The sequence below is a fragment of the Filobasidium floriforme genome (genome assembly GCF_021052385.1).
Source record: "Filobasidium floriforme strain CBS 6241 chromosome Unknown HD553scaffold_21, whole genome shotgun sequence".
Taxonomy (NCBI): Eukaryota; Fungi; Basidiomycota; class Tremellomycetes; order Filobasidiales; family Filobasidiaceae; genus Filobasidium; species Filobasidium floriforme.
In genome coordinates, this window is record NW_025763642.1 from 115,728 (window position 1) to 141,179 (window position 25,452).

General features: G+C 53.3%; 10 protein-coding genes across 10 annotated transcripts; 6 read left to right on the forward strand and 4 right to left on the reverse strand.

The window, feature by feature from the left end:
• Positions 1-384: 384 nt before the first annotated feature.
• Positions 385-1,581, forward strand: HD553DRAFT_316879 (protein GET1). Its single transcript, XM_046180681.1, has 5 exons — positions 385-620; positions 690-870; positions 946-1,131; positions 1,198-1,320; positions 1,388-1,581. The coding sequence occupies exons 1-5, from the start codon at positions 537-539 to the stop codon at positions 1,510-1,512; spliced, it is 699 nt and encodes a 232-aa protein (XP_046034017.1). The 5' UTR covers positions 385-536; the 3' UTR covers positions 1,513-1,581.
• HD553DRAFT_316880 (armadillo-type protein) lies at positions 1,582-5,423 on the reverse strand. The gene is made up of 14 exons (XM_046180682.1): positions 5,097-5,423; positions 4,861-5,000; positions 4,339-4,772; positions 3,884-4,262; positions 3,669-3,810; positions 3,454-3,596; positions 3,240-3,382; positions 2,831-3,175; positions 2,740-2,766; positions 2,507-2,673; positions 2,265-2,442; positions 2,095-2,193; positions 1,952-2,030; positions 1,582-1,880 (listed from the first exon to the last, which is right to left on the reverse strand). The coding sequence occupies exons 1-14, from the start codon at positions 5,237-5,239 to the stop codon at positions 1,732-1,734; spliced, it is 2,568 nt and encodes an 855-aa protein (XP_046034018.1). The 5' UTR covers positions 5,240-5,423; the 3' UTR covers positions 1,582-1,731.
• Positions 5,424-5,516: 93 nt separating this feature from the next.
• Positions 5,517-6,458, forward strand: HD553DRAFT_316883 (Mss4-like protein). The gene has a single exon (XM_046180683.1). The coding sequence runs from the start codon at positions 5,708-5,710 to the stop codon at positions 6,269-6,271; it is 564 nt and encodes a 187-aa protein (XP_046034019.1). The 5' UTR covers positions 5,517-5,707; the 3' UTR covers positions 6,272-6,458.
• HD553DRAFT_336814 (putative 5-methyltetrahydropteroyltriglutamate-homocysteine S-methyltransferase) lies at positions 6,428-9,506 on the reverse strand. The gene is made up of 7 exons (XM_046182250.1): positions 9,300-9,506; positions 9,072-9,213; positions 8,879-8,985; positions 7,396-8,804; positions 7,119-7,324; positions 6,755-7,056; positions 6,428-6,678 (listed from the first exon to the last, which is right to left on the reverse strand). The coding sequence occupies exons 1-7, from the start codon at positions 9,337-9,339 to the stop codon at positions 6,590-6,592; spliced, it is 2,295 nt and encodes a 764-aa protein (XP_046034020.1). The 5' UTR covers positions 9,340-9,506; the 3' UTR covers positions 6,428-6,589.
• Positions 9,507-9,614: 108 nt separating this feature from the next.
• Positions 9,615-10,745, reverse strand: HD553DRAFT_316889 (uncharacterized protein). Its single transcript, XM_046180684.1, has 3 exons — positions 10,226-10,745; positions 10,132-10,150; positions 9,615-10,030 (listed from the first exon to the last, which is right to left on the reverse strand). Exons 1-3 carry the CDS (start codon positions 10,434-10,436, stop codon positions 9,655-9,657), a joined length of 606 nt encoding a protein of 201 aa, XP_046034021.1. The 5' UTR covers positions 10,437-10,745; the 3' UTR covers positions 9,615-9,654.
• A 2,071-nt stretch (positions 10,746-12,816) lies between these two features.
• On the forward strand, positions 12,817-14,518 carry HD553DRAFT_352014 (uncharacterized protein; the record flags this gene model as incomplete). Its single annotated transcript, XM_046183656.1, has 3 exons — positions 12,817-13,340; positions 13,408-13,930; positions 14,000-14,518. Exons 1-3 carry the CDS (start codon positions 12,985-12,987, stop codon positions 14,516-14,518), a joined length of 1,398 nt encoding a protein of 465 aa, XP_046034022.1. The 5' UTR covers positions 12,817-12,984.
• Positions 14,519-15,093: 575 nt separating this feature from the next.
• On the forward strand, positions 15,094-18,778 carry HD553DRAFT_316895 (uncharacterized protein). The gene is made up of 10 exons (XM_046180685.1): positions 15,094-15,114; positions 15,201-15,382; positions 15,442-15,461; positions 15,536-16,850; positions 16,916-17,157; positions 17,226-17,265; positions 17,328-17,466; positions 17,531-17,664; positions 17,735-18,249; positions 18,313-18,778. Exons 2-10 carry the CDS (start codon positions 15,239-15,241, stop codon positions 18,581-18,583), a joined length of 2,820 nt encoding a protein of 939 aa, XP_046034023.1. The 5' UTR covers positions 15,094-15,114; positions 15,201-15,238; the 3' UTR covers positions 18,584-18,778.
• Positions 18,779-18,918: 140 nt separating this feature from the next.
• HD553DRAFT_316898 (pre-mRNA splicing factor component-domain-containing protein) lies at positions 18,919-22,284 on the forward strand. Its single transcript, XM_046180686.1, has 11 exons — positions 18,919-18,983; positions 19,049-19,088; positions 19,158-19,201; positions 19,271-19,329; positions 19,401-19,449; positions 19,512-19,794; positions 19,866-20,013; positions 20,072-20,108; positions 20,176-20,626; positions 20,686-22,016; positions 22,088-22,284. Exons 1-11 carry the CDS (start codon positions 18,981-18,983, stop codon positions 22,202-22,204), a joined length of 2,562 nt encoding a protein of 853 aa, XP_046034024.1. The 5' UTR covers positions 18,919-18,980; the 3' UTR covers positions 22,205-22,284.
• Positions 22,285-22,531: 247 nt separating this feature from the next.
• Positions 22,532-23,863, reverse strand: HD553DRAFT_113034 (histidinol-phosphatase). Its single transcript, XM_046176436.1, has 3 exons — positions 23,635-23,863; positions 23,012-23,551; positions 22,532-22,932 (listed from the first exon to the last, which is right to left on the reverse strand). The coding sequence occupies exons 1-3, from the start codon at positions 23,797-23,799 to the stop codon at positions 22,711-22,713; spliced, it is 927 nt and encodes a 308-aa protein (XP_046034025.1). The 5' UTR covers positions 23,800-23,863; the 3' UTR covers positions 22,532-22,710.
• Positions 23,864-24,059: 196 nt separating this feature from the next.
• Positions 24,060-25,257, forward strand: HD553DRAFT_316917 (Mss4-like protein). The gene is made up of 5 exons (XM_046180687.1): positions 24,060-24,433; positions 24,510-24,588; positions 24,669-24,714; positions 24,805-24,914; positions 25,009-25,257. The coding sequence occupies exons 1-5, from the start codon at positions 24,122-24,124 to the stop codon at positions 25,125-25,127; spliced, it is 666 nt and encodes a 221-aa protein (XP_046034026.1). The 5' UTR covers positions 24,060-24,121; the 3' UTR covers positions 25,128-25,257.
• Positions 25,258-25,452: the final 195 nt, after the last annotated feature.

A 25,452-nucleotide genomic window follows, 5' to 3' on the forward strand; every position in this document is an offset into this window, starting at 1 on the left:
CATTTCGCCCAGCGGATGCTGCCTAGGTCGAATGACACGCTCGAATGACTCTTCCCGACGAAAGACGGCCGTTCGGCTATTCTCGTTTCTCTCTTCCTCATTTACGCATTCAGATCAGCTAGCTTGGTCGGACACCATTTCCTTCTGTTTTCGGCTTGAAGCCGACGTTTCTCATCTTTCGGAGCACGATTCTCATGTATGACGAGCCTCACTACGGAACAGACTGGTAGCAGGGGTTCATTCGCCTGGTATCAGGTACGCTTCCTTATCAAATGTGTCCACTAGTGATGTATCTGCAAGTTTGTTCAGGTCCAGTCCACATGATCGATCGACCGAAAGTGACGCGTCAAGCACGAGGTTCGACGGCCTCAAAATGTCAGAGCCGGGTGCCAGCGAGCGAACCCTGAAGAATGTAGAGCAGACGATTCCATGCATCTTTATGATGTCGCTCAAGCTTAGCCATCAACATAGACTACAAAATCTAGCTTCTCAATCTCTCCTTGTTCTCGAATAAGGATTTGAAATAATCTAGCAAGATGGAGCTAGGACTGCTTATCCTGCTGGTCATCTTTGCGACCAATGTCGTCTCATGGATTGGCAAATCAGTACTGGTCGAACTTGTACGTCGGCCTGCTTGTACCCGCACACAGAGAATAGACATCTCAATATCAAGAATGCTCTTCCCTTAGGCCTTTGCTGCGTACCAGCCATTCTTCTTGCGACCTTCTTACACGAAACAACGGGCTCTCAAGAAGGAGATTCTCGCCAATAAGGCCGAGCTGAATGCCACGAGCTCGCAGGATCAGTTTGCCAAATGGGCCAAGCTCCGTAGAAAGTTGGACAAGGGTCTTGCTGACCTGGAAAAGCTCAGTGAGTGATACACATCAGTTCTGCTTCACTAGTCTCGGCGTTGCTCAAGCTGACTTGGGGCAATCATCTGGTCAGACGGCTCGTTGTCTTCTCACCGATCCCGGTTCACTAGCCTCTTCTCTACCCTGCTCTACGTGTTCACCTCCGGGCTACAGCTAGTTCTCTGTTGGTACTACCGACGACAACCAGTATTTTGGCTGCCGTACGGATGGACGCCTAACGCGGTATCCTGGTTGCTGAGCTTTGGCGGCGGTCCTAAAGGTGAGCAAAGTCGGCTTCACTAGCTCCTGCGATGGAATGCTTACGCTCAACACTTCCGGTTCACAGGCTCAATCAGCGTCACGGCCTGGTCGTTCATTTGCAAGCGAGTCATTTCAACATTCGAAGACCTCGTCAAGGAATGGATACCCGAGGTGATGACCATGTTTTCAAAGGCTTCTCCAGCTGCTAGTACGTCGAAGACTATTCACAGCCTCGAGCGTCATCGCTGACACCTAGTCACTGTATCTATATCCAGGTGCATCAGCAAAGTCTGACAGCAAGGCCGAGCCAAAGCTTACGGCTCCTGTACCTGCTTCTGCTTCGACCACCTCGGAAAAGAAGCCAGTGCCGATAGAGGACGATGTGATCGAGGTCGATTAGAGCTTCCGATTGGGATTGTACGCAATATGATTCTCATACAACTCTGCATAGCATATCATACTCAATTACAATTGGAGAAAGGCATTATTTCGAGGTCGTGCACAGAACAAGCCGCAGGCGAGAGGATTACAGGTATGAAAGGAGCACGTCCAAAGTCCACAGGGAATTATAGCGTGAATACGCCCAACCAAGACATCGTCCTTGTCGTGATAAGAAGAGCTATCGAGAGCCGCCGCCAGGAGCTTCGAGGCAGTTGAGCAGCCGAGAAGCCTTGTCTCGAATGTCAAACGTCGCGTCCGTGATCAAGACCCTCAGCTGAGTCTCGATCATGTAAGGCTTGAGTCGCGCGATTACGTCTTGCCGAGGACCTAGAAGTCAGGATCATTTCTGATTTTTAGACAAGTATTGTGCACGAGGAATAATGAGCTGGAGAGCTTACGACGATGACGGTCATTCGTCTCGACCAGATTGGCGAAGCAGCCGATTGCGGGAATCTTGATGAGAGGGCTGTCGCTCGACTGCACACATATTGTCAATGAGCGGTCTGGAGGAGTTTGTGATCGATCAGGTGATCGAGCTTACAAGTGCTTTCATCATTCCCTTGCACACTTCCGGTCGAGACAAGACTGCTTCCCGGTGCTTCTCGCTGCCTAAGCAGATGTTGTAGAGAACGAACATCAACTAAGTTGGCAAGGAAATAATGATTAGATATGGACTTTGCGCATCGCCTCTGACAATGTGGCGCGACTCACCTGCTCTAAGCAGTCAGGATCACTGGCAGCGAGCTTCTTCTCGATCACATCAAACAGAGGAGCCTCCCCGAACCCGTTGAAGACGAGCTCGATTTCCTCCTCGCTACCTTCACAGCAGATGTTCCTGAGTAAGGCGAGTCCTTGCTCTTGTAGCTCGTGAGAAGGATCCTCGATATGTCTGGTATACATTGATTGCCATCAGATCAAGTCCGGCCACATTTGTGAAGCTACCCTGGACTCACCGGTGCAAAGTGGGCCAAGTGAGAGCCTCCATGACCCGGACCTTGACTTTGAATTCGTTCTTGTAGAGCATGTTCCGGAAGCTCCACAAGGCATTCATCCGGGTAGCTTGGCTAGGCGAATCGCACATCCGGACCAACAAATCGATTCCACCCTTGTCAATCATGCTCTGTGTGTGGTCAATCCAAGTCATCAGAGTCGTCTCCCGTTCCGCTGGGAAGTGGGTCGGGCTTACAATCTGCATAGGAGAGAACTCGGTAATCTGCATAAGGAGACAGGACATCAATTCCAATTTCCGCAAAGGACAAGGCTTCTTCCAAACTCACCAGATTGCACAACGCAGCGCTTGCGGCGATCATCACTGTGTCCCGCCTGCCGTCCCTCCCGGCATTGGCGAAATCGTCCGCCTCGAGTTGCTGCTTCGAGACCTTTTTCTCTTCCTCTTGCAACAATTCCAGAATCCGGTCGGCGATTCCGCTATCCACTAGGGTCGTTCGAAGTATGGCGGTAGATCGGGATAGAGCTCTCGTCACTTGACACGCGGCTGCGCGGACACCGTAGGAAGGATGAGACAGGGCCTTCTTTGTGATTTGCAACATCCCGGCGTCGGCGATCTGCGACTTGGGAGACTCGTGGTAGAAACCCAAGCTAGTCATGGCGAGCAGGCCGGCCTGTGAGGAGCAGCGCCATCTTAGCTAAACGCGTGTTAAGAGTCGATCAGGCGCAGAGACTCACCTCGAGCAGCCTAGCCTTGTTGTTCTCGGTCTCTCCCTTGTAGGCGTCGGTGTCAAGCTCTTTGATGATCGCAATGACCTTACTCATCGCACTCGTATCGCAAGCCTGTCTCTGAAGGTCCATGTCGTCCGCCAGAAGATGGGCTACAAGTGAAGTTGACTGATCGTTAATTTGGCCATCGATTAGACAAGTGGAACAGACCAAACCGACATACAGATGACGAAACAGATTCGGATCTTGTCCTCGATCGTCTGATCCAACAGGTGCACCAACAGTTTGAAAAGAGCCATGCCGTCCTTGTATTTGCGACCTCCCTTCATCGAGTCGGCGGGGATACTGAAGAGCATTTGAGCGGCACTGAATATCGCAAGATCCCATCCCGACTGTCAGCGCGTGTTCTACAATTGAGCCGGTCACGCATGAACTTACCAACAGGCGGCGCTGACGGCGATCCCGTTGGATCTCGATCCCACAAGCTCATCGAAAACAGGAGCAACCGTCTTCCGGGACGGTGTCGAGCTTTTAGTCGACGTTGCTGCGAAATAATCCGGCGACTTGCCCCATTCCGATTCTGTAGATCCGAACCCGCAGTCAGCCATCAACGTACGGATCTTTCCCCTAGGCAATTGCGTGCTGACACTGACCGTCTTCGTTCACGTCTAGCAGCCACATCGCCTCGCCCGCAATATCCTCGTTGTCTTTGCACAGCGCGCCCAACAGGTCCAACGCGGCTTGTTTCAACTTGACATTGGTCTCGGCGTCCATCACCACGTCGGTCAGCTTTACCAACAACGGTCGCGCGCTGTACCACTCTTTGCCTTCTTCGTCGTCCCGAAAGGCGACGGCCGATCTCGAGCGAACGCCCATGGCCACTGGTTTGTGAAACGGGATCGAGGCGTTGATGAGAGCGTTTCGTTGCCATGACATGACGGTGAGATGAGCGAGCATTTGATAGAGCGGGAGTAGCGTGAGGGGCGAGTCGGTTGATAGGAGGATGGGGGTGAAGATTTCGAGCGATCTTGGCTATGGGAACAAATTATCATGACAGAATAGTGAGTGAATAATCTATTCGACGCTTTTAGTTACCCACCAGACTCACCTTGAATATGCCCGTCAACACCTCTATAGCTTGTTGCTGCACATTGTCTTCCCGGCTCAGGTCTACCTCTGTTTGTACCCCAAGGTCGACATCCATATCGTCCAGCTCCACACCCTTGCCCTTGGCACTGCCAACGATCCCGGCTTTTGACTTGCTTGTTGTCGCTCCACCCGCCAGACCCTCAGGATTTATAGGATCCGTCTTGATCTCCACCCCGACCCCCCACATATGACCCCAGACGAAATCCCCGAGAGCGACCGTATGGTTTCTCAATGCCCTTGCGATCGAGGGGAGACATTTGGTATCGATATATCGGGAGATGGAGGGTACGGTCTGTCGAGAGGTTTGAGCGAGAGGATGAACAATGCTCAGGCTGGCGAGGAGCATGATGGCGAGGTTGGCACGGAGGAGTTCGACCAGGGCCGGGCTGCCAGCTGTAGAATCGGGAAGACCAGTATATCATCAGCCATGAGTTTGCTTCATTTGGTCGCCACCGAAACAAGAGAGGTCCTTTCGACTTGCCGTTGGCCACAGCACCTAGGATGACGGCGAGCTCGTTGAGGATTTCGAGCTTTACCATCGTCTCCTTGACCGGTAACGTCGGCGTGGCCGTACTTGACTCTCGTAGACCTGCCGCCGTTTCCCGCATCTGCTCCACCATGCTAAAAAGTTTGATAAGAATGGTCGGAACCCCGAGCGCAAGTGATCAGATACAGCTTCACCTCTTCCTGGTCGCACGAGCTCCCGACACGGCTTACAAGGCGACCGTCCCGTCTTCCTGTACTAGAGCCAACTTCTTGCCTACATTCCCGATCAGATTATTCTTGACCTCTTTCAACTCGCTCAAGAACTGGTCTTTCGATCGTGTGGCTCCTTCTGCCAACTTCGCTCTGACCGCCATGATGGCTGATTGAGTGAGGTGTCTTTGTTATCGATTGACGAGGTGTATTCCCTTTGTTTCGCCTCGTCGTTGCACGAGGATCTTGGACTGTTCGATGATATCGACTAGTAAAGAGGTGGTATATATGATTGAGCTGAGCTTTTCTGCTATTGCGCTATTGTATGTGTGGTGATGATGATCGAGCTGCAGCTGAGATGGATGAGGGGTACCTACACCTCGTACACCTCGAGTTGCGAGTAGATAGGAGAGTTCGGTGTTGATTGCGTTTGGGTTACCATTCTTACGTAATCTACCTCCACCCCCTGCCCCCTTTGCCGGAGTCGAGCCGAGCACGGACCGACCAGGGGCACACACACATTCCCTCGGGGGGTCACCTGCACCTGTCCCCATTAAACGCTGGAACCCTCGTCGAGCGTGATCACCCATCTGCAAGGTCTACGTCTACCAGCTTACCAGCTATCAGCTACCATGTCACGTTACACCGGATCGTGCTCTTGCGGCGCCCTCGAATGGTCATTCACTTCGACCCCCAGCTCGACCGTCCATTGCTGGTGCAAGGCGTGTAGGATCGCCCACGCAGCACCTTTCGTCACATGGAGCATCTTTCCAGCCGACTCTCTTCGATGGCAAGGTCGTCATGATCATCTGAACAACAAAGGCGATAACAGTAGTGACAACAACTCTATCAAGCCGTTAAAAGCGGACGGGGAGAGAGAGACGACGGGCTCGTTGTTACGTCGTCGAGCGGGGTGCTGCACGAGGAATTTGTGTGCGGACTGTGGAACGCCCGTGATGATCACAGATCAAGACGTTTCGGGGATCATCTCTGTCCCTACGGCCCTCCTCGAGGTGGACATGAACGCCGAAAGCGGGACGAGCGAAAAGGATAGAGACGTGGCCAAACGGGCGTTGATGCCGACGAATCACATCTGGCTGGAGGATCGGGTGGATTGGTGTCAAGTCCCAGACGACGGCTTGCCAAGGTTCGAGCGGTACGAAGAGAAGGATAGGAACGACAAGCTCGTCAAGTGATGAACGAAGTCATCATCGGGTTGTATATAATATATAGAGGGGACAGAGGATCGAGAATATACGACGAATCGTTCAAAACCGCACACAAACGGCCGTTGCCAAGCAGCTACTAATCTCGCTTCAGACTTCAAATCCTCTACGTTCGGTTATCATTGGTCGTTGTTGAACGATTGTATACGACCCGAAAGTTCTAACTAAAACATGATACAAGTGGGCTCAGAGCCCGCCGACAGAGCGGCAATCGTCGCGGTTCGTCATAAGAGGTCGTTTTGGTGTTGGCAATGCCGTTGAACGCATTCCGGATGTAATATGAGGGGCTTAGGCGTAAGTGGCACGGGCCCACTTGGCGGTACCGACCAGGTTGTTGAGCGATTGCTCGGTCTCGGTCCAACCTCGGGTCTTGAGACCTGCGTGAACGAAAAGTGGCGAGTCAGCCTCGGTCTCTTTGCGTGGGGGTTTGCAAGGAAAGGAGATGATACTTACCACAGTCGGGGTTGATGAAGAAGTTGTTGGCGTCGAGGATCTCCAACATGGTCTTGACCTTCTCCTTCATCTCCTCCTCGGAGGGTACTCGGGGAGAGTGAATGTCGTAAAGACCGGGTCCGATACCAGAGTTGTATCCCTCGTTCTTGAAGGTCTGGATCAACTTCATGTCGGCCTTGGAGGCCTCGATCGAGATGACGTCGGTGTCGAGGGCCTTGATGTGGGCGAAGATGTCGTTGAAGTCAGAGTAACAGAAGTGGGAGTGGATCTGGGTCTTGGACTCGGCGACGGCGGTAGAAAGCCTATATGAAGGGGGTAGGGCTCAGTCAGAATGTCTTATAATTTCTCCATCTATAAGCCTTACCTGAAAGAAGCAACGGCCCACTCGAGGTAGTTGTCCCAGTCGGCCTTTCGGAGGGGCAGACCCTCTCGGATAGCGGGCTCGTCGACCTGGATGGCCTTGATACCGGCAGCCTCCAAATCGGCGACCTCGTCCCTCAAAGCGAGGGCGAGCTGCTTGCACTGAACCTCTCGCGAGGCATCGGCTCGGGGGAACGACCAGTTCAAGATCTGGAAAGAACAGCAAACGAGGTCAGATAGATGATCTAGACAACGCTGACGATCGCCGCTGAGAGACTCACGGTGACGGGTCCGGTCAACATCCCCTTCATGGGGCTCTTGGTGAGCGAGTCGGCGTACTTGGACCATCGGACGGTCATGGGTCCCGATCGGCTGACGTCCGAGACGATGATAGGGGGCCTGACGTATCGGGATCCGTACGACTGGACCCAACCCAACTGGGTGAAGATGAATCCGTTCAACTGTTCACCGAAGTACTGGACCATGTCGTTCCTCTCGGGTTCACCGTGGACGAGCAAGTCAAGACCACACTTCTCCTGGAATCGGACGACGGTCTCGACCTCCTGCTCCATGGCCTTCTCGTAGTCCTCCTTGGAGAGCTCGCCCTTGTTGAACTTGGCACGGGCGACACGGATCTCCTTGGTCTGGGGGAAAGAACCGATGGTGGTGGTGGGGAACTTGGGCAAGCCGAGGTACTCGACCTGAGCAGCTCGTCGGGCGGGGAACTCCTCGGATCGCTTGAGGTCCTTCTCGGTGATGGCAGCGAGACGGTCCCGGACGGCCGAGTCCGAGTTTCGCTCGAACTCTCGTCGGGCGGCAATGTCCTTCGTGTTCTTCTCGAAGGCCTCGGTGGTGTTTCCGTTCAAGGCCTTGGCGAGAACGGCGACCTCGTCACACTTCTCGAGGGCGAAAGACAACCACGACATCTGCTCGTCGGTCAATCGGGTCTCCGAGGTCAAGGTGACGGGAGTGTGCAAGAGCGAGGACGAGGTCGAGACGACGACTCGGTCCTGACCCAACTCGGCGATGGCCTTCTCGGCCTTCTCCTTGCTGGCCTTGAGGTCGTTCTTCCAGATCGATCGACCCGAGACGAGACCCAAAGACAAGACCAACTTGGTAGGCTTGACGGCGGCGACAACCTCGTCGAACTGCTGGGCAGCCCTGTCGAGGTCGATGTGGACGGCGTAGACGGGGAGGTCCTTGACAAAGTCGAGCGACTTGCCCAATCGGCCGAAGTAGGTGGTCAAGGTGATCTTGGGCGAGACCTCGGACAACTTCTTGTAGACCTTGGCAAACTCGGCACCGAGCGACTCTCCCTTGTCCTGGACGAGGACGGGCTCGTCGATCTGGACGTGCTCGACACCAGCGTCCTTGAGCTGTTGCAACAACTCGACGTAGACGGGGAGGAGCGAGTCGAGGGCGGACAGGGGCTCGTATCCGGCAGGGGCGTCACGAGCGGCCTTGGAGAGGGCCAAGAAGGTGATGGGTCCGATGACGACGGGTCGGGTGGTGATGCCCAACTCCTTGGCCTCGTTGTACTCGTCGAGGTACTTGTTCTTGTTCAACTTGAACTGGGTCGAGGGCGAGATCTCGGGGACAACAAAGTGGTAGTTTGAGTCGAACCACTTCTTCATCTCCATGGCGTGAAGGTCGATGCCCTTGTCGAGCTGTTGACGACCTCGTCCCATAGCTGCGGAAAGCAGAAGCGAGCATGGGAGAATCAGCAACAGTCCAAAAGGCGGTCAAGAGTTAACCCGAACTCACCGAAGGCAATGTCCAAAGCCGAGAGACCCGACTTGGTGTACCTCTCGGGGATAGCGTTGACGACGTTGGCGGCATCGAGGAAGTGGTCGTACAAGGTGAAGTCACCGCTGCGATAGAGCAAGATCAAGCGAGCACAAGAGTCAATATCCCAGGCTCGTTTCGACGCTCATATTACTCTGGCATGTAAACTCACGAAGGGATCGAGTCGACACCCTTGTCGGCGATCGACTGCCACCTCTGCTTCCTGACCTGCTTGACGGCAGCCTCGAGATCCTCGGCCGAGGTCTTGAAAGCCCAGTAAGACTCGACAGCCTTCTTGACCTCACGGTTGGGTCCTTTAAGAGGTGGAGAGAAAAGAGGATTTCGAGGTGATCAGCCGGGACAGGTCATCGAGAAGGTACGGCAAAAGAGTCGAACATACCGATCCTGGGGAAACCCAAAACGGCAGACTTGGTAGCCATCTTTTTGGATTGTTTTTTGGGTAGGTTTTGTAAGAGGGATAGGAGGGGGTAGTCTTAGCTAGAATGAACAGCCAAGATGTTTTTGAGAGAGGGTAGAAGGGTAGGAGCGTGCAACAAGGGGGCGAGGTTGTGGGTATGAATACGAGGATGAACGTTCAAGTACTCTCTCTCCCGAGTGACACGACACGACACGACACGACAGCGCATCCAACGTTCTCGCCCGGGCCATTCCCCTCCTTCCCTCGCTCCCCCCCTCCTCACGTGATTTGCTTCCGCCCCGACTTTTTTTTCCAGCTCGGCGCCATCGAACCATCCCTATCGGGGAGGTGATCGTGGGCTCGTGGGGCAATCGAGGTCGAGCAAACAGGTGTGTACCGCGGATATACGAGTATCACATCGCGTCACAGCCAATCGCGACCTGCAACGTCCATACCCTTCCCCACACGTCCCACACTCGTCGACTGGAATTACGAACTCGACCCGGGTAACCGAGCCCATCGAGGCAAGCCATCTCCTCTGGTCCCGAGAAGGCGATGCATCGATGGCGTGATGACGAAGATAACGATACCCCGGGTCCGGACGCTCTACCCGATAATGCAGATCGATCGGAGCGCGCGAGGTCGACAGTTTCATCGAGAACGTTCGATCGACAGCGCCCATGTGCATCACGTAGCACGTAGCTTGGCACATAGCAAGTATCATGTCAGGGTCTCCACGTCTCAGTCGTCGGGCGCGATCCACTCAGGTCAGCCAGTTCGCTGTTCGCTGTGCTGACCGGTTCGACGTATATAGATCTTGCTGCATCTTACTTGTACGCACAGCTCCCACAGATTTCGTCCGCCATGCGTCACTGTTTCAAACCTGCTCACCATTGCCATTACTTTAGGAAACAAAAGCCACATGGCGACGTGTATGTATCGCATAAGTGCATAAATCCGGGTGTTTCCAGATGTTTCTAGCATATTGACAGTTTTGCTCTCTCTCTCTCGAGACGTGTGGGCGGTAAGAAGCGCGGGACTTGATGGGGAATCGCAATGTATGTCGACTGTCGACATATCCGCCTGTGAATGCGTCTGCCTCGATGAGACATCCATCATATTCCTGCGGGACGATCAAGGGTGATGTCCGGCCGGAGGGTCGGGACGATGCTGTGGTCGGGGGACATAGAGGCCAGCATGGAGGATGTTCAAAATCCTTTGTCCCAGCTGCTGCAGATCAGCGGGCATCTTGGTGCTCGCGCGGGGTTTGCGCCCAGGGGCCGTAGGGCGTTCAATGATCGAAGTCCTGATCGGGGACCGGACGGGACCTCCAGGTAACGTGTACGTGAAGGTGATATGGATCTCCTGTAGGGCAGAGACTCTTTCGAAAAGAGGTTGAATCCAGCTGTTGAACTCGACTGCGCCTCGTTCGCCTACATCATATTCTCCCTTGACACGGAATCCCATAGATGCCACGACTTGAGGCGGAGTCACGTCGGGTCCCCTCAAATAGCTCATGTCCCAATGCATCGAGATCTTGAGCGTTTCGAAACTTCCCTCGGTGGACGAAAGCCAGCCCAGGTATGCCCACTATATTCATACGGCGAGAAGACCGAGCGATTCGATCAGTAGGTGTCATCAGGACAAGCATAGTATTGTATGCAACATACCCAGTGAGTCCATCGCAGATCTCCCGGTGTAGTCGAACACCAAGGGACACTGTAGTGAAGAACCTTCATCGGGGGCAGCGCCGGCCCTAAGAGGTCCTGGAGACACTCTGTAAGTGGGGGGCGTTCCTTGGTGTGGCTACAGCCGCAGGTCCCCATAGGCGGCGGAGACAGGTATAACTCATCGAGCTCCGCGAGATTGGCCGTAAGGCTGCGAACCTTGTTGGGCCAATCGAGGAATTCTCTTCTTCTCTTGGGAGTATCGCCCTCCTCCCCAGCGATCGAGGACGGTTCGACGCGGAGCGTTCCCAAGTATCTGACCGACATGGGAGCGGGTGGTGCGTGATGCCAGACGCCGACGATCAAGGCAACCCGCTTCATACGAGGTGGTAAGGGTATCTCGAAAAGCGCAACTCGTCTGGTCTCATCAGCCAGATTTTCGAGATGTGGCATGGTTTGGAGGAGGTTTCTTTGGAAACCGATTACCGGTGCTTTGTTGTGCACGTTGGGAAGCGGTAAGAAGGCAATGTATCTGTGTTTGCCGGAAATACGGTGTTGTTCAGTTCGAAGGATTATATCACGTCTCGCTCAATCGAGACCTTATCTTACCGTACGTAGCGACGACTTTCGCGGGTTAGCATTCTTTCTGCATCTGCATATTGTTTGGGTGTTTTGAGCTCAATGTAGGGAACGATCTTGCGGGAAAAGACATTTCGACGAAACGCCTTGCTTGTCATCGACATCGCCTTCAAATCCGCCGACAGAGGGATGAATGGGAACCTCTGCTGATCGGCAACGCTCAGGAGGCTAGACTTCCACGCTCGATTATATCCTTGTGTTTGAGGAAGGTCTGCTAGGGCGTCGACTACTGAATCGAGCACTGGCTGGGGTACCTGCTGTAGACGCCATTTGGATGGAGGCAATTCAGGTCCATGCTCCTTTGATTTGATGTCGGGCATGGTTCTGAGGTGAGTTTGATAATTTTGCCAAGGTGACAGGAAGAGGTGCGTATAGACAGAGGGAAAGAAGACTTCAGGATGAGAATGTTGAGATCTACGAACCGAACGTATCGACCATTCGAGATCCCTAAAGTGACGTTGTACAGCGCGTATACTTGTTGTTCGATTCGACAATTCGACGGTCCTCCATAGAGTTTGACCGGAATGTTCCAGCAAACCGCAAAGACGATCGCGTGAGAAAGCAAGGCAGAGGATACAACAGCAAGGGTTGCAGCTGTGATGAGCGAACAAGATTGATCGGATCAAAGAGTTGGAGGAGCAGCGAGCGATGCGAGCAACATGAAGTGATGCTCGCGATTGTCGCGATGATCGTCGCAGTGCCGAAGAACAAGTGAAACGCGCGACAACTCAGTAGCGCGAATCCAGGTAATTGTTGTCGCTCATCGACAAAGGCGCGAACTATGCGACAACGGGCAACGGGACGATCTCTGATCTCCGAATCTCAGACGTCCATTGCCAGGCTGGTTGACCCATCAAGATGCCTTGCTCGGATCGTCATCGCATACGATGGATCTTACCTGTTCGTTGTTGCCGATTGGCTGGTCAGGGATCAGGGATGATCATCCTCACTGAGATGGCTCTACGCGTGTAAGACATTTCGCGTTTCACTTTAAGAGCCTCCTTTGGAAACCGGCAATCACGTCGATAGGCTCGTCAAAACAAAGATGCGATCAATCCTTTCTCTCTCTGATCTCTGACCTCTGACAGAAAGCAACTGGCACTTCCTGTCGCCCTAATGCTTCGACGCGATTACAATGCTTTCGCCCTGCGCTTTTCACGAGTACGACAGCGCGTTCCACCCGCTCGATATCACTTTCACAATCCGCGATCCGCGATCAAATCTTATGCCATATGCCACCGATACTAGAAACAATTGATATCTGTTGACCACTCCGTTGCCTACCGCCAACACCTCGCAGACGCTCACAAACCGTTCGATTTTTCCTAAATCCCTCGATCCCAAGTTCCTTCAGCACCGATATGACCGACAAACAAGCAAGACACACCTTCGGTCCCGCATTACCTCCTAGTCCTTGGCGTCTGGATGATGTACCCGCTCCCATCATCGACTCTATCGTCGACACACTAGCAACCACATCGGTTGCCATGTACCCTGAGGTCTATCCTGTTCTATCTCGCTTCTTTTCGAAGGAGGATGAGCGGGCCTATAGGCCAGTTCCCCTTTCCTCGGAACTAGATGCCGCATCTCAAGTGAACAAAACTTTTAGGCAAAACATCTTCTCCAGGAAGATCGCCGGCTTTCTTGAATTGGCCACCCTCAACCAGGTCGAGAGAGCCGAAGAATGCCTCACGGTTGAAACTCGGCAATACGTACGGTAAGCTTTGTTGTGGTGTCGTGAAGACCTCGAGGGATTGCTGGCTAATGTTCTTTCCTGCTGAAAGATACGTTTCCTTTCCCCCGTCCACTAGAAGAGACCAGTCGGAGGGGCAACAACCGTGGACTTATCAGTTCGACCGACTCCTGAAGACCCTTCCCAACGTGAAGGATATCTCCGACGAGTGCCTACGTCTGGCTTATTGCAGGGTTCCCCTGCCGACCAGCCTGGAGAGGATTGATATGCATATCACTGGAGTTCAGACCCCTACCTCCCTCCCGATCGCGCATCTCAAAAAGCTTCATGTCGCGTGCCCTGGTTTCCAGCGGAAGGAAGAGGATCATCCTGACAATCTTGAGACTGTCCTGATGTGGGACAGGTTTATCAAGAAGCTCTGCCGAAATCTACAGTCTCTGAGCACCCTGCAGCTCACCCTTCCAGGTCTCTCGACCTGCGGCTGTACCCATAAAGATACGGGACTCATAGGGTTTCGCGACCTTCTCCTCGACTTTCCATGCCCTCTGAAAGCTCTCAGGCTGAACGTCCCTACCTGCTGCATTGATCCGGGCAGTATCAGGGCAGCGCAATGGGTGAGTCGTCAACTTCCCAAAAATCGAGACGGCAGAGTATAGATTGACCTGAGCTCGATGGCGTAACAGAACGGCTATCTTGGGTGGCTTTCGCGTTCGACCGGAAGCTTCGAACACCTAACCGTCCACTTCAGCTGGAAGATGTCGTTCCTCCGTGGTCCTGGAGTCTCACCGGACGAGATCCTCGAGTCGCTCGGACTCGATATCGATTCGAAGACCGGAAAACAGACCGGCAGACAAGCCAGTCCGGAGTTTTACCTCTTTATTCAATTGGTTTTTGATCGAGTTCCGGCTCTCAAAACGGTTCATCTCGTCTACACGGCCGATGGCGACGGTGAATCTGATCAGATCCCGTACAAATCCATTAAGATTGTCCGCCCGCAAGCTGGCGAGACGATCAAATTCGAGCAGCAGATGCATAACGGCGTCGGCTCCTTCATCCAGAAGATCTTGGACGCGGTGGAAAGTGGGAGGTTCATTCCCCCGATGCCACATGGGTTCGCTCCGTCCGACTGGCGTCAGATCGTGACCGATTTCGAGGCTTCGACCGGACTCTCCTTTCCCACCGGCGTGTTCCCTAGAGGCTGAGCAGGCGCCGAGCAACAAGATTCGATGGCGCCTTCTTTCCCTCTATGATCCTCTAGCTTACGAAGCAAAAGCAACCTCCTAAGAGATAATGTACAGCTTGGCAACTGTTTATCGAAACTGAAACCTGTGTGTGCAGGAGAACCTGCTAGGCATGTACTTTTACGCTACTACTTATGCAAGACTCCTAGGAGACAGCGTCGAACGCAAAGAAGGCCGACGGCTATCGGCGAAAGTTTGAGGAACCGGGAGACGTCTAAAGCTAAAGCAACAGCGTTGTTCATTTCAGATATGCGCTTCCAAGTCAACCTCGGCTTTGCCCGGGAACCTGTCGTCAGCGCTCTCGACCTTCTCGCTTCGTTTGATAAGATCACCACCACATCTCAAAGGGCAACAACACATCAGACTATCATCATCCCCCCTTTCTCCTTCCCAGCTTCATCGGTCACCTCAAGACCGAAGTAATCGTACATACTCCTCCAATCTCCTTGCGTAAGAAAGCGGTGACCGTTCACCGTAACCATTACATCTCGCCTTCAGCTTCTTCGCGAGAAGCCTGGTCAAGACCGACCGCGACCATGTCGTTCACCATCAAGGCGACCTACGGGAACCAGACCAAGGTCATCCTTTTTGAAATTCCCGCTATCCCGCCTCATGCGATCATCAACGCCAAGGTAAGTTTCTCACTGATCAAAACGGGCTGAGAAGCACGATATTTCACGGATGTCGGCTGATTGGACTGTTTTCGCCTCTTCTTCTCCTGGTCAGCTTCGAGATGCCTTTGGCCTCGCCAGCGACGCTGCCATTGCCTGGTGGCACATCTACATGAGTGTCGACAGTAGTATTCCCGGTGCCAAGTTCCTGAGGGTGAGTGATATCGCTTCCTAGTCCGGAGTAAAGGCTGACATGGTATAATCGTCTAACAGCATGTGTGCTCTGAAGAGGAGTGAGCCCGGAAGCTGTTGACAATTGTGACTTACACGAACGACCAAGCTCACGCATCTGTTCCTACTTGCGCAGATACGAACAGGCTGCAAAGGCGTACCGACAAGCCGATGTCAAGTTCACGAACCCGACCTTGACCCTCCAAGTCCTCCTCCAAACTGATCCCAAATTGACCTCTGCGAAAAAGTTCCACGCGTACGTCAACTCGCAGCCGGACATGAAGCAACTCGAATCCGAGAAGAAATCTATGGAGGTTGCCATCCTCGCCCTTCAGAAACAACTCGCCAGTCTTCTCGTTCAGGAGAACGAAATCGACGAGGAAGACTATCAAGGTCGATTGCAGATCTTGCAGAAGCGTGCCGAAAAGATGAGCGAGGTGGCGACTTTGAAGCAAAACATGAAAGCTGTCGTCGTGAAGATCAATACCTTGATCGCCATACACCGCCCCAACATGCCCGTCGTCGAAAGGGAGCTCAAGAGGAACCAAGAAGCCCAGCAAGAGACGACCAAGATGATCGAGACGTGGAAGGTACGACAGTCGATGCACGAGAAGATAAAGAAGGAGAGGCAGAGGATCCTGGAGCAGGCCATGTCTTCCGCTGCTCCGCCCGAAGATGAGACCCAGTCAGCGTCTGGGACCAAGGAGCTTCGACCTATCTCGACTCCAAGCCCTGAAGCTCTTCTCGCAGCTGTTCGTGCTGCTCGCAAAAATAGCACCTCCAGGCAACACGCTCCGCGGCGAGTCTCTCCTTTTATGGCTCCCCATATGCCCGGCGGACTGCCTCCTCTGAGCCCGACAGTCGACGACGCGAACGCCAGGGCTGAACCAGCGCGCTCTGCTCATCCGCCCCGCTCCTTGTGGGAAGAACATCCTGTCTATGGTCAGATTCCTTCGGCCTACGCTGCTTTCCCGGACATCAACGACATTCCTTCATCTTCTCCCGGTCAACCTTTAGGAGCACCCCTGCGGACTTTGAGCGAACTCTTGCGCGACGTCGGACCGCTGTCCCAAGCAATCTCAACCCAGGCTCAGGCGACTGCTCAAGCCGCTCACGCTCAAGTCCAGAGGCAGGTCACAGAGACTACCGGCGCCGTAGCGAACGATCTCAAGCACGTCTTTGAGGGGTTCTTGAGCAACCTGGGTGGCCAGTTGGCTACCTTTGAAGAAGGATTCAAGGAGAGGCTCGAGACCGCCGTGCCCAAATCGAAACCTACCGAAGCCTCCACTCAAGATGAACCTGCCCAGACTTCTGAGACGAAGCCTGAAGTGGACGTCAAGGTCCCTGCGCACAAGAAAGCAGGTACCAGTCTTGCCTCGTTCACGTTCAACACTAGACTCTGTGACGGCTGTGACCAGAATCCGACGCTTATCAACTTCAAGTGTACTGACGTGAGTCAGACGCTTGACACCTGTGTGTCTAGCCTAACTGCTAATCATGATGCGAATCTTTGTAGTGCCACGACTTTGACCTCTGCATCGACTGCTTGCCGTATCATATTCGCAACGAGGAGCTTCACGATCAAGATCATGTCTTCAAGATGATGATCCACCCCAACATCGCTGGCTACATTGAGACCAGTCACGGTCAAGATTGTTCCGCCAAGCACCGAGCTGTCGACAACAGGAACAAGACCAAGAAGGAGAAAAGGCTCGAAAGGCATTACGCCTGGTGCAATGCCTGCGATGATCGCAAGGAGTGAGTCGAGAGCATTTTATGAAGCCGTCGGAATGTGTTCTCATATCCAAATCCTTTTTCTGTCAAAGCATTCGTGGAACTCGCTACAAGTGTCTCGAATGCCCCGATGTGAGTTTCCTACCTTTACAGTTTATAATATTGAGATGACTGATCTTGGCTTTCTTGGTCAGTGGGATTGCTGTTCGAGATGCTTTGCTGATATCGATCAGGTCCATCCGGATCACCATATGGTGGCGATTCGTCAGGCGGATGATTATATTCGAGGCAAAGACGAATACAAGGAATACCATCCGAACGTCCGATGTGACCGTGAGTCTGCTCCTTGCCGGACCTCCCTTTCAAGCCAACGCGCTGACCCGAACCCCGAATACAGACTGCGATCAGCGCGTTCTGGGCGTCCGCTACAAGTGCGCTCATCCCGATTGCCCGGACTTTGACTTGTGCGAGAATTGCGAAGCCGACCCGGCTAATGACCATCCCGAAAGCCACCCGTTGATCAAGTTCAAGGTTGGTCAGAGATGTGAGCGTTCTAGCTCGGGGAAATGGGATTAACCGAAGTCTTCATATGCGTTAACAGGTTCCCGCTGCCATGGATTTCGAGTGGTCCTTCAGTAACAATGACGTCAAGGAAGTCCAGGAACGAGACGTGCAGACCGAGCCTGAAGAAGAAGATGTCAAGCCCAAGCTTCCTACCCCTTCGGTCGCCGATGTTGCTGCCGATGAAGAGACCGAAGACCTCAGCCGCGAGGCCGATCGTTTCGAAAAGGCGATGCGCACCGACTGTCGCTTTGTCGATCACTTGACTATTCCCAACTACTTTTGCATGCTTCCCAATGCGAACTTTACCAAGATCTGGACCATGCTCAACGATGGGGACGTCGACTTCGAGGGCGACTACACCATCCGTTTGATCGCTGGTCACTCTTTCGGCTCTATCAGCGAGAGCGTCAAGCTTGACAAGGTTGCCCCCGGCGAGTCGTTCACCGTCCAACTGCCCCACAGGACCGTACCTGTGGCCGAACAGTCGTTCAGCGGGACGTTCAGATTGCATGACGAGCAAGGCAGGGCGTTCGGAGATGAGCTTGACATTCGGTAAGTTCACTATAAACACATAGCAGCCGTTATAGCATGCTAACGTGGATGCCTTTCTTATAGCATCCAAGTCGCCAAGCCCGAGATGTCGGAGCTCGGCTCGTCTTCCCTCTTGATGCCTCGTTCGGACCCGGAGACTAGGGAAGCCTCGCCTACCCCTGCCATCGAAGAGGCTGCGGTTCAGCCTTCGCCTTCGATCGCCCCTGTCCCTTCCAGCAGCGGATGGGGCGACCGAACCCCCGAGTTCTCCGACGACGACTGTGAGATCATTTCGCACATCGGCGGAGGCTCTGACGGCTTCGAGATCGTCGACGACAGCGACAGCGAGTTTTAGGTGGACTCCACTCGTGTCGCAAGATTTCTGTTCTCTTTTACGATATGTCTTTTTGGCAACACTATGCGCAGCACACGCCAGCGCCTCTACGTCAATGATCTGTTTCCCCTTACGAACTGTATACTATACTACGCCCGGTTGTAACGCTCGGTGAGAGCTTCAACGTATATATCATACCCATCTCCATCCCCTTGACTTGGCTAGGGTCTCGACGCGCGTGGGAAAGTCGCGCATCGATTTAAGGCGATCGCGATGCCCCGTATTCAGGCTCACCGACCCTGTTCATCGAGTCGACTTTGCCGTCCTGATACGTTGTCTAATCTGTAACTTGCAGTCGAGCCTGAAACCAGCTGCCTATTTCCCTTGTTGGCTCAATCAGCTCATAGAATCATTCAAGATGGTGAGAGTCGGATCTCGAAGGAGTCGCGAAGGACGACGCTGAGTGCGTGGTTCCCGAATGAACAGGTACGAATTATCATCAAGGGTGGTGTCTGGCGTAACACCGGTGAGTTCCTCGTTACCTCGATATTCGTGAGACACTGACTGATGATCTCCCTCGCTTGTTACCATACAGAGGATGAAATCCTCAAAGCCGCCATCTCCAAGTACGGAAAGAACGTACGTCTTCGGCGTTTGCCGCAAGGTGACTCAATTACATCCTGGCTAACATATCCACCTTTCTTCCAGCAATGGGCTCGTATCTCATCTCTGCTGGTTCGAAAGACCCCCAAGCAGTGCAAGGCCAGGTCAGTCGAACGTTTTCAGGGCTCGATAGGTGATTTAGAGGCTAATGACGATTCCACTCGCCCTATACTAGGTGGTTCGAATGGCTCGACCCGTCCATCAAAAAGGTCGAATGGTCCAAGGTGAGCAGCATGAAGCGATTACAGCTTTGGTACCTTCCTCTAATCAAATCAGGATATTGTAGACGGAAGATGAGAAGCTGCTACATCTGGCAAAGTTGATGCCGACACAATGGAGAACAATCGCTCCTATTGTCGGTCGTACCGCAAACCAATGTTTAGAGCGATACCAAAAACTGTTGGACGAGGCCGAGGCCCGTGAAGCGTCAGAGCTGGGATTAGCCGGACCCGAAGGTGGCGAGGGAGCTCCTGCTGCCGACGATGTTCGACGTTTGAAGCCTGGTGAAGTCGATGTGGACCAGGAAACCAAGGCTGCCAGGCCCGACCCCGTCGATATGGACGAAGACGGTCAGTACTCTTCTTGAATGATGTGAAAGGACAAACGAACTGATGTGTGTGTGTATTTTTCGAGATCACAGAGAAGGAAATGCTTTCGGAAGCTCGAGCTCGTCTGGCCAACACTCAGGGTAAAAAGGCCAAGCGAAAGGCTCGTGAAAGGCAGTTGGAGGAAGCGCGACGTCTGGCTGCTCTGCAAAAGAAGCGAGAGATGAAGGCTGCCGGTATCATGTAAGTTGTCGCATCTCCGCGCAGTCGTGCATGAGACTTACTTATCGTGCAAGAACAGTCTTCGTCACAAGCCAAAGAAGAATGCTGGTATGGACGTGAGTCGCGCGTTGCCATGTCCCTGCGCGATCACGACAATGACTGATGTTTCAACCTTGCGATCAGTACAACGCCGATATCCCTTTCAACAAGCAACCCGCTCCCGGATTCTACGATGTTAATGAAGAGAACGCCAAGAGGCTTGCTGCTCCCGTCGGTCAATCTCTTCGACAGCTGGAAGGAAAGCGACGAATAGAGCTAGAGGACCAGGATGACAAAAGGAAGAAGCAGAAGAAGGACAAGGGTGGAGCTCAGCAGAACACGCAGTTCATTGCCGCACGTGAGGCTCAGATCCAAAAATTGAAGGAGACCGAGCAGATCATCAAGAGGAGGCGGCTCAATTTGCCTCAACCTCAGGTTGGGGAGGCTGAGTTGGAAGACATCGTCAAGATCGGAAGGAGTAGCCGAGCGGCCAGGGACATGGTTGGTGGAGAAGGAGCCGCTGGCGAATTGATCGGAGACTATGACGCGTTAAGCCGAGCCAAGACGGCAAAGACGCCTCGAACTGCTCCTCAAGGTATGTCGTAGATGTCCTGTTTTCGAAATTATCATCACTAATCTTTATCTGACCTGCAGAGGATAACATCATGGCGGAGGCACTCAACTTGCGAAACATGACGGCGGCTCAGACCCCTCTTCTCGGAGACGAGAACACTCCTCTGCACAGGCCATCTGGTGAGGGTACTGGTTTCGACAGTGCTACGCCTCGCCATCAGGTCACCGCTACGCCTAACCCACTTGCGACACCCATGCGAGCTGGTCAAGATTTCGGAGCAACGCCACGCACGACCAACGGGTCAACGTACGGTCAGACTCCACTCAGAACCCCGATGCGAGACAACCTGAGCATCAACGAAGACGGCGAAACTAACTACGGTGACACCCCTCGAGAAGTTCGTCTGCGTGAACAGCAAGCCAAACGGATGCTGCTCGCCGGTTTCGCTAGCTTGCCCAAGCCCGAAAACAACTTCGAGTTCGATGCCGATGACCTCGGCCTTGAGGAGGTAGAGGAGGAGCAGCCCATCTTGTCCGAAGAAGACGCTGCCGAGCGCGATGCTCGTTTGGAAAAGCTTCGAATTGAGGAAGAGCAACGGGTTCTTGCCAGACGAAGCGAGGTTGTCAAGCAGAACCTTCCCCGGCCTGTCGCTGTCAATTTGCAAAGACTCATTGATCAGCTTTCCGAAGCCTCGCAGAGTCAGCCGGCCGAGACGCAAGAGGCTTGCCAGTTGATCGATTACGAGTTGGCTCAGTTGATGCTGCACGACGCCATCGCTCACCCCTTGCCCGGATCGAGTGTGCCGGCCGGAACGGTATCGCAATACGAGATCCCGGAAGACGCGGAACTCACCGCGGCCCGGGACGAGATCCACAAAGAGCTCGCACAAGGTCTCGGCTTCCCCGGGGCTACCGACTCTCAGTTGCGACAGACCATCAACACTATGGCCATTGAGGACCAGGGTTTCATGACCAGCGGGTGGAGCGTAGAGCGAGAACAGCTCATTTTCGATCACGACTCAAACGCGTGGCTGGACAAGCGCGAGATCTCGGAACCTCAACAGAACAGCAGCTATGCTGCTATCATCGATGATCTCCACGAGCGCATGCGAGCCGAGGCTGGCAAGGCTGCGAAGTCTGAGAAGAAGCTGGGCAAGCAACTCGGTGGATATCAAATGCTCAATGGCAAGCTCAACGACCGTATCATCTCTGCAACCACAGCTCTCAGAGAGCAGAAGCGGGATTATGACACATTTTCCGCTCTGCGTGCTGCTGAAGAAGCCGCTGGACCTCGACGAATCGATGAGAAGCGCGAAGAGGTCGCCAAGCTTGAGAAGAGGGAGCAAGATCTGCAATCCCGATACGCCGACCTTGCACAGCAGCGCAAGGAGATCATGGCAAACATCGAGAGGGTGGGTCCCCGCCAGAACCGAGCACCAATTTTGATGACATCGCTAACTTTGTTTTTGTTTTTCGACTTCAGCTCGAGGAAGACAAGGCCATTGCAGATGCGCAAGACGCCTTGGACGCTCAGCAAGAGGCCATCGAGGCTGGTATGGACGATGTTGCCCAGAACGATGCGGAGATGGCGGACATGTAGGCGAGAGCCCATTGTAGCAATAACATACGGTGGCGTTATTTTGTAACAATCCAGTCGTCAACGCCAGCATTTTATCCAATGTGAGCGAAGCACAGAATTCTTGCGTGGATCCGTGGCGATACATAAACCAAGTGCGATTCTTGCGCATTACAGTTGATGCTGTAGCAGGACGATCGATCACATTGCCGTCTCAAGCTCACGATCAGCAGCCATGAGTGACCCAGAATGTCCAGAGATGCACAACGTCTTAAGGGCCCTTGCAAGAATTCTACCAGGATCGGAAGAAGGTAGCTCGCAGATTCCGAGAGGCGCCGGTCACAGCTCTTCAAAGGGCAATCAACTCGGGTCCTTCCGTGACTTAGAATGTACTACCGAGTTTGGTTATAGAAAGCATTGAGCTATGTCAAAATCAATCTTTCCCCGCTGGTTTTTGAAGGGACAAGAAATCCGGTGTGGTCAACGTCTTTTGCGCACTGCGGCCTGGCACCTGTTGACGCCACTCGACACTACAATCGGACTTTGTCCCAAAATTCGTCTGTCGTCCAATCGCCCTCGTACCGCTTAGCTACGACCTTGCCATCCCGACTCTCCTGGTCGGTGAGATACCAAATCTCCTTGATTCCGTTCTGAACTAGATAGTCCTTCATCCTGAGATAGTTGAGACCGACAGCTTTAGGCCCGTGAGAGTCGTCTGAGAGGCATAGTCGGCCGGATTTTTCGATAATGTGCTGTCAAGACCGGATGAAGGTGCAACGTCAATATCGTTTCTGTCGATTTAATCTGCGGGAATGCGTGCTCGAAGCTCACCTGTAATACCTCTTTGCCAGGATAAGCCTGATCCCAGCCTTTCCTAAAGCTAGCAGCATTGACTTCGAACAGGCCCCCATACCCGATCACATGATCGATGTTTCTGACCACCTTTTCCCATATCCCCATGTCGGCATCTAGTTGGATCTCGGGGGCGAACAACCTGCACAGATCAAAGTGGCCTACGACCATGGGTTGGATCCTCCTCAACATCTTGTACTGATCGTCGAAGTAAACTTTGAGGTAATTGTCGGGGGAGCTTCTTGTCGCTTTGCAGTGGGTGAGGGCGGTCTCGAAAGTCGAGACATCGAAATCCACGGGGATAGAGTCCACATGGTGGACCGACCCGACGACGTATTGTATCCGGCCACCTTGTTCTTGCAATAGACGCTCGAGGGCGGACAAGTCAGAGTCGGTGATGTACTCGGATTCTATGCCCACGAGGAGGTTGATCTGCGAGGCGTAGAGGGTTTTGAGACGGTGAGCTTCAGTGAGGAAGGAGAGGTAGGTGGTGTATAGGTCGGAGGGTGTCAAGTCTGACTGTCGTAAAGGTCGACAAACCATCGAAACATTACATATGAGCTTGAGAGACAGATTTCTTGTACCAAGATGTCGAGACTCACTTCTTCCGGGTACAGGTCCTCCTGCTGATATCGCGGACAGTGCTCGGAAAGGCCAAAGGTTCTAAATCCCTTCCGGATGGCTTCTAGGACCACGTCTTCCAGCGTGGAGCCTTGCGCTGCATGACGACAGAATTGGCCCGAGTGGCTATGATGAGAGTGAGGCATCTTGTGGTGAAATACACGGTCGAAGAAGGGCGATGAGTGACTATTTATCGACCTTGAATCTACAACAATCTCGACGACCATGACCTTGTAGACTCTATAATGACCTCGGACACTGTCCAGGGTTGACGGCTTACTTAATCAGCTTCTCGCGTCCGGAAGTATAATTACGGAATCAAATCGAGGCATCATGAACACGTCATCGAAGCGAGGCAGACGGCGATCGGGGGAGGACGCGCGATGAGGGCGGCAGATTGAGCGACGAACCATCGAATTGCTACCTACCCCTCATCCAGCTTTTGCCACTCGATACTACCACCTTCATATGCCATCTCTCTCACGCTCGACCATCCTCACATCCCTTATCGTCTTGATCTTTAGCATATACATGCTCCCTACCATCTTGAGAACAGCCTCGAACCGTCTCGCACCACTCGCACGCAAATCCATCCTTACCCCGTCAAGAGTCGGAGTCGCCACAACAACTCCTCTCGCCGCGTTCTCACTCTTCAACCTGGGTAATACCGCTAGTTTCGGAAGTATGGGCAGGAACGATATCGGAAACGACGAGGCTCCCTTGGAGCCCAAGGTCGTCAAGCAGGATTCGGAATGGAGGGCCCAGTTGAGTCCCGAGCAGGTGAGCACGAGTCCGGTCCATGGTATCCGCGTTTCGTTCAAATCGCTCATTCTGCTCTCTCGGGATGTTTACTTAGTTCCGAGTCTTGAGGCAAAAGGGAACTGAAGCACCCGGTTCAGGAAAGTACAACAAGCACAAGGAAGACGGTGTATACAGTGCGTTTCTTTTTGGATGATATCCGCTTCTCTCTCGCTAGGCTCTATGCTGATCTCCGCCTCCGCCTCCGCCTGTACAGCTTGTGGAGCATGTGACGCTCCCCTTTACAAGTCCAAGACCAAATTGTGAGTTGACATTCAAAGATGAACACCAATTTTATACACCAGGACTGACGGGAACGCATGCAATTTCGAATCGATCTGTGACGGTCATAGTGACTCTGGGTGCGGCTGGCCTGCTTTCTACGAAGCCATCCCCGGCGCAGTAGGGAGGAACGTGGATAGGAGCATGTTCATGGAGAGGATCGAGATCGTTTGTAACAACTGTACGTCCAGTTCCAGCCTTACAGATCACTCTCCGACCTCTGGCTTTTTGTTGAGCTGACCGTGATGTTGTGCCATTGATTCTTCGATGTACAGGCGGAGGACATCTCGGCCACGTCTTTAAGGGCGAAAAGTTTGGAAACCCGATCGACGAGCGACACTGTGTCAACTCGATCTCGATGGATTTCAAGGCCGACGATCAGGCCAAGGCTTGAGGCTGGGCTTTGTTGTTCGGCAGGTCGCGGTCGATGGCAAAAGGACGGGGAAGCAAGGGTTGATGTGATGAAACTGCTGTAATATATCGATGCAATTAAAGTGAAACAAAATATTCTCAAATGGCCATCAGCATGGAATTCCAATAGGAATACCACAAGGATTTCTTCAAGGTTTGGGTGCGTGTGATTCTGGCACATGATCATAATCTTTTCGAAGCAATGCCTTCCTTCTGACTGGGTATTTTCGCCGATCTTCCGGGACCGTCTCTGCCTGCCGTCGGCTTCCTAGTCTTTCCCTCACCCGGAATTTGCAACCGCTTCCTTG

Coding starts and splice junctions, on each gene's coding strand:
- HD553DRAFT_316879 (XM_046180681.1), top strand. CDS start 537: ATGGAGCTAGGACTGCTTATCCTGCTGGTCATCTTTGCGACCAATGTC. Junction 621..689: donor AATCAGTACTGGTCGAACTT/GTACGTCGGCCT, acceptor CTCTTCCCTTAG/GCCTTTGCTGCGTACCAGCC. Junction 871..945: donor TGCTGACCTGGAAAAGCTCA/GTGAGTGATACA, acceptor TCATCTGGTCAG/ACGGCTCGTTGTCTTCTCAC.
- HD553DRAFT_316880 (XM_046180682.1), bottom strand. CDS start 5,239: ATGGCGGTCAGAGCGAAGTTGGCAGAAGGAGCCACACGATCGAAAGAC. Junction 5,001..5,096: donor GAAGACGGGACGGTCGCCTT/GTAAGCCGTGTC, acceptor CAAACTTTTTAG/CATGGTGGAGCAGATGCGGG. Junction 3,383..3,453: donor CCGAATCTGTTTCGTCATCT/GTATGTCGGTTT, acceptor CTTCACTTGTAG/CCCATCTTCTGGCGGACGAC.
- HD553DRAFT_316883 (XM_046180683.1), top strand. CDS start 5,708: ATGTCACGTTACACCGGATCGTGCTCTTGCGGCGCCCTCGAATGGTCA.
- HD553DRAFT_336814 (XM_046182250.1), bottom strand. CDS start 9,339: ATGGCTACCAAGTCTGCCGTTTTGGGTTTCCCCAGGATCG. Junction 9,214..9,299: donor TTTGGGTTTCCCCAGGATCG/GTATGTTCGACT, acceptor CACCTCTTAAAG/GACCCAACCGTGAGGTCAAG. Junction 8,986..9,071: donor GGTGTCGACTCGATCCCTTC/GTGAGTTTACAT, acceptor GCTCTATCGCAG/CGGTGACTTCACCTTGTACG.
- HD553DRAFT_316889 (XM_046180684.1), bottom strand. CDS start 10,436: ATGATGGATGTCTCATCGAGGCAGACGCATTCACAGGCGGATATGTCG.
- HD553DRAFT_316895 (XM_046180685.1), top strand. CDS start 15,239: ATGTCGGCTGATTGGACTGTTTTCGCCTCTTCTTCTCCTGGTCAGCTT. Junction 17,158..17,225: donor GCCTGCGATGATCGCAAGGA/GTGAGTCGAGAG, acceptor TTTCTGTCAAAG/CATTCGTGGAACTCGCTACA. Junction 18,250..18,312: donor GGAGATGAGCTTGACATTCG/GTAAGTTCACTA, acceptor CCTTTCTTATAG/CATCCAAGTCGCCAAGCCCG.
- HD553DRAFT_316898 (XM_046180686.1), top strand. Junction 19,202..19,270: donor TCTCCAAGTACGGAAAGAAC/GTACGTCTTCGG, acceptor CCTTTCTTCCAG/CAATGGGCTCGTATCTCATC. Junction 19,795..19,865: donor CGTCGATATGGACGAAGACG/GTCAGTACTCTT, acceptor TCGAGATCACAG/AGAAGGAAATGCTTTCGGAA.
- HD553DRAFT_113034 (XM_046176436.1), bottom strand. CDS start 23,799: ATGCCTCACTCTCATCATAGCCACTCGGGCCAATTCTGTCGTCATGCA. Junction 23,552..23,634: donor AGGACCTGTACCCGGAAGAA/GTGAGTCTCGAC, acceptor CCTTTACGACAG/TCAGACTTGACACCCTCCGA. Junction 22,933..23,011: donor CTGGCAAAGAGGTATTACAG/GTGAGCTTCGAG, acceptor CGGTCTTGACAG/CACATTATCGAAAAATCCGG.
- HD553DRAFT_316917 (XM_046180687.1), top strand. CDS start 24,122: ATGCCATCTCTCTCACGCTCGACCATCCTCACATCCCTTATCGTCTTG. Junction 24,434..24,509: donor CCCAGTTGAGTCCCGAGCAG/GTGAGCACGAGT, acceptor ATGTTTACTTAG/TTCCGAGTCTTGAGGCAAAA. Junction 24,715..24,804: donor TACAAGTCCAAGACCAAATT/GTGAGTTGACAT, acceptor TGACGGTCATAG/TGACTCTGGGTGCGGCTGGC.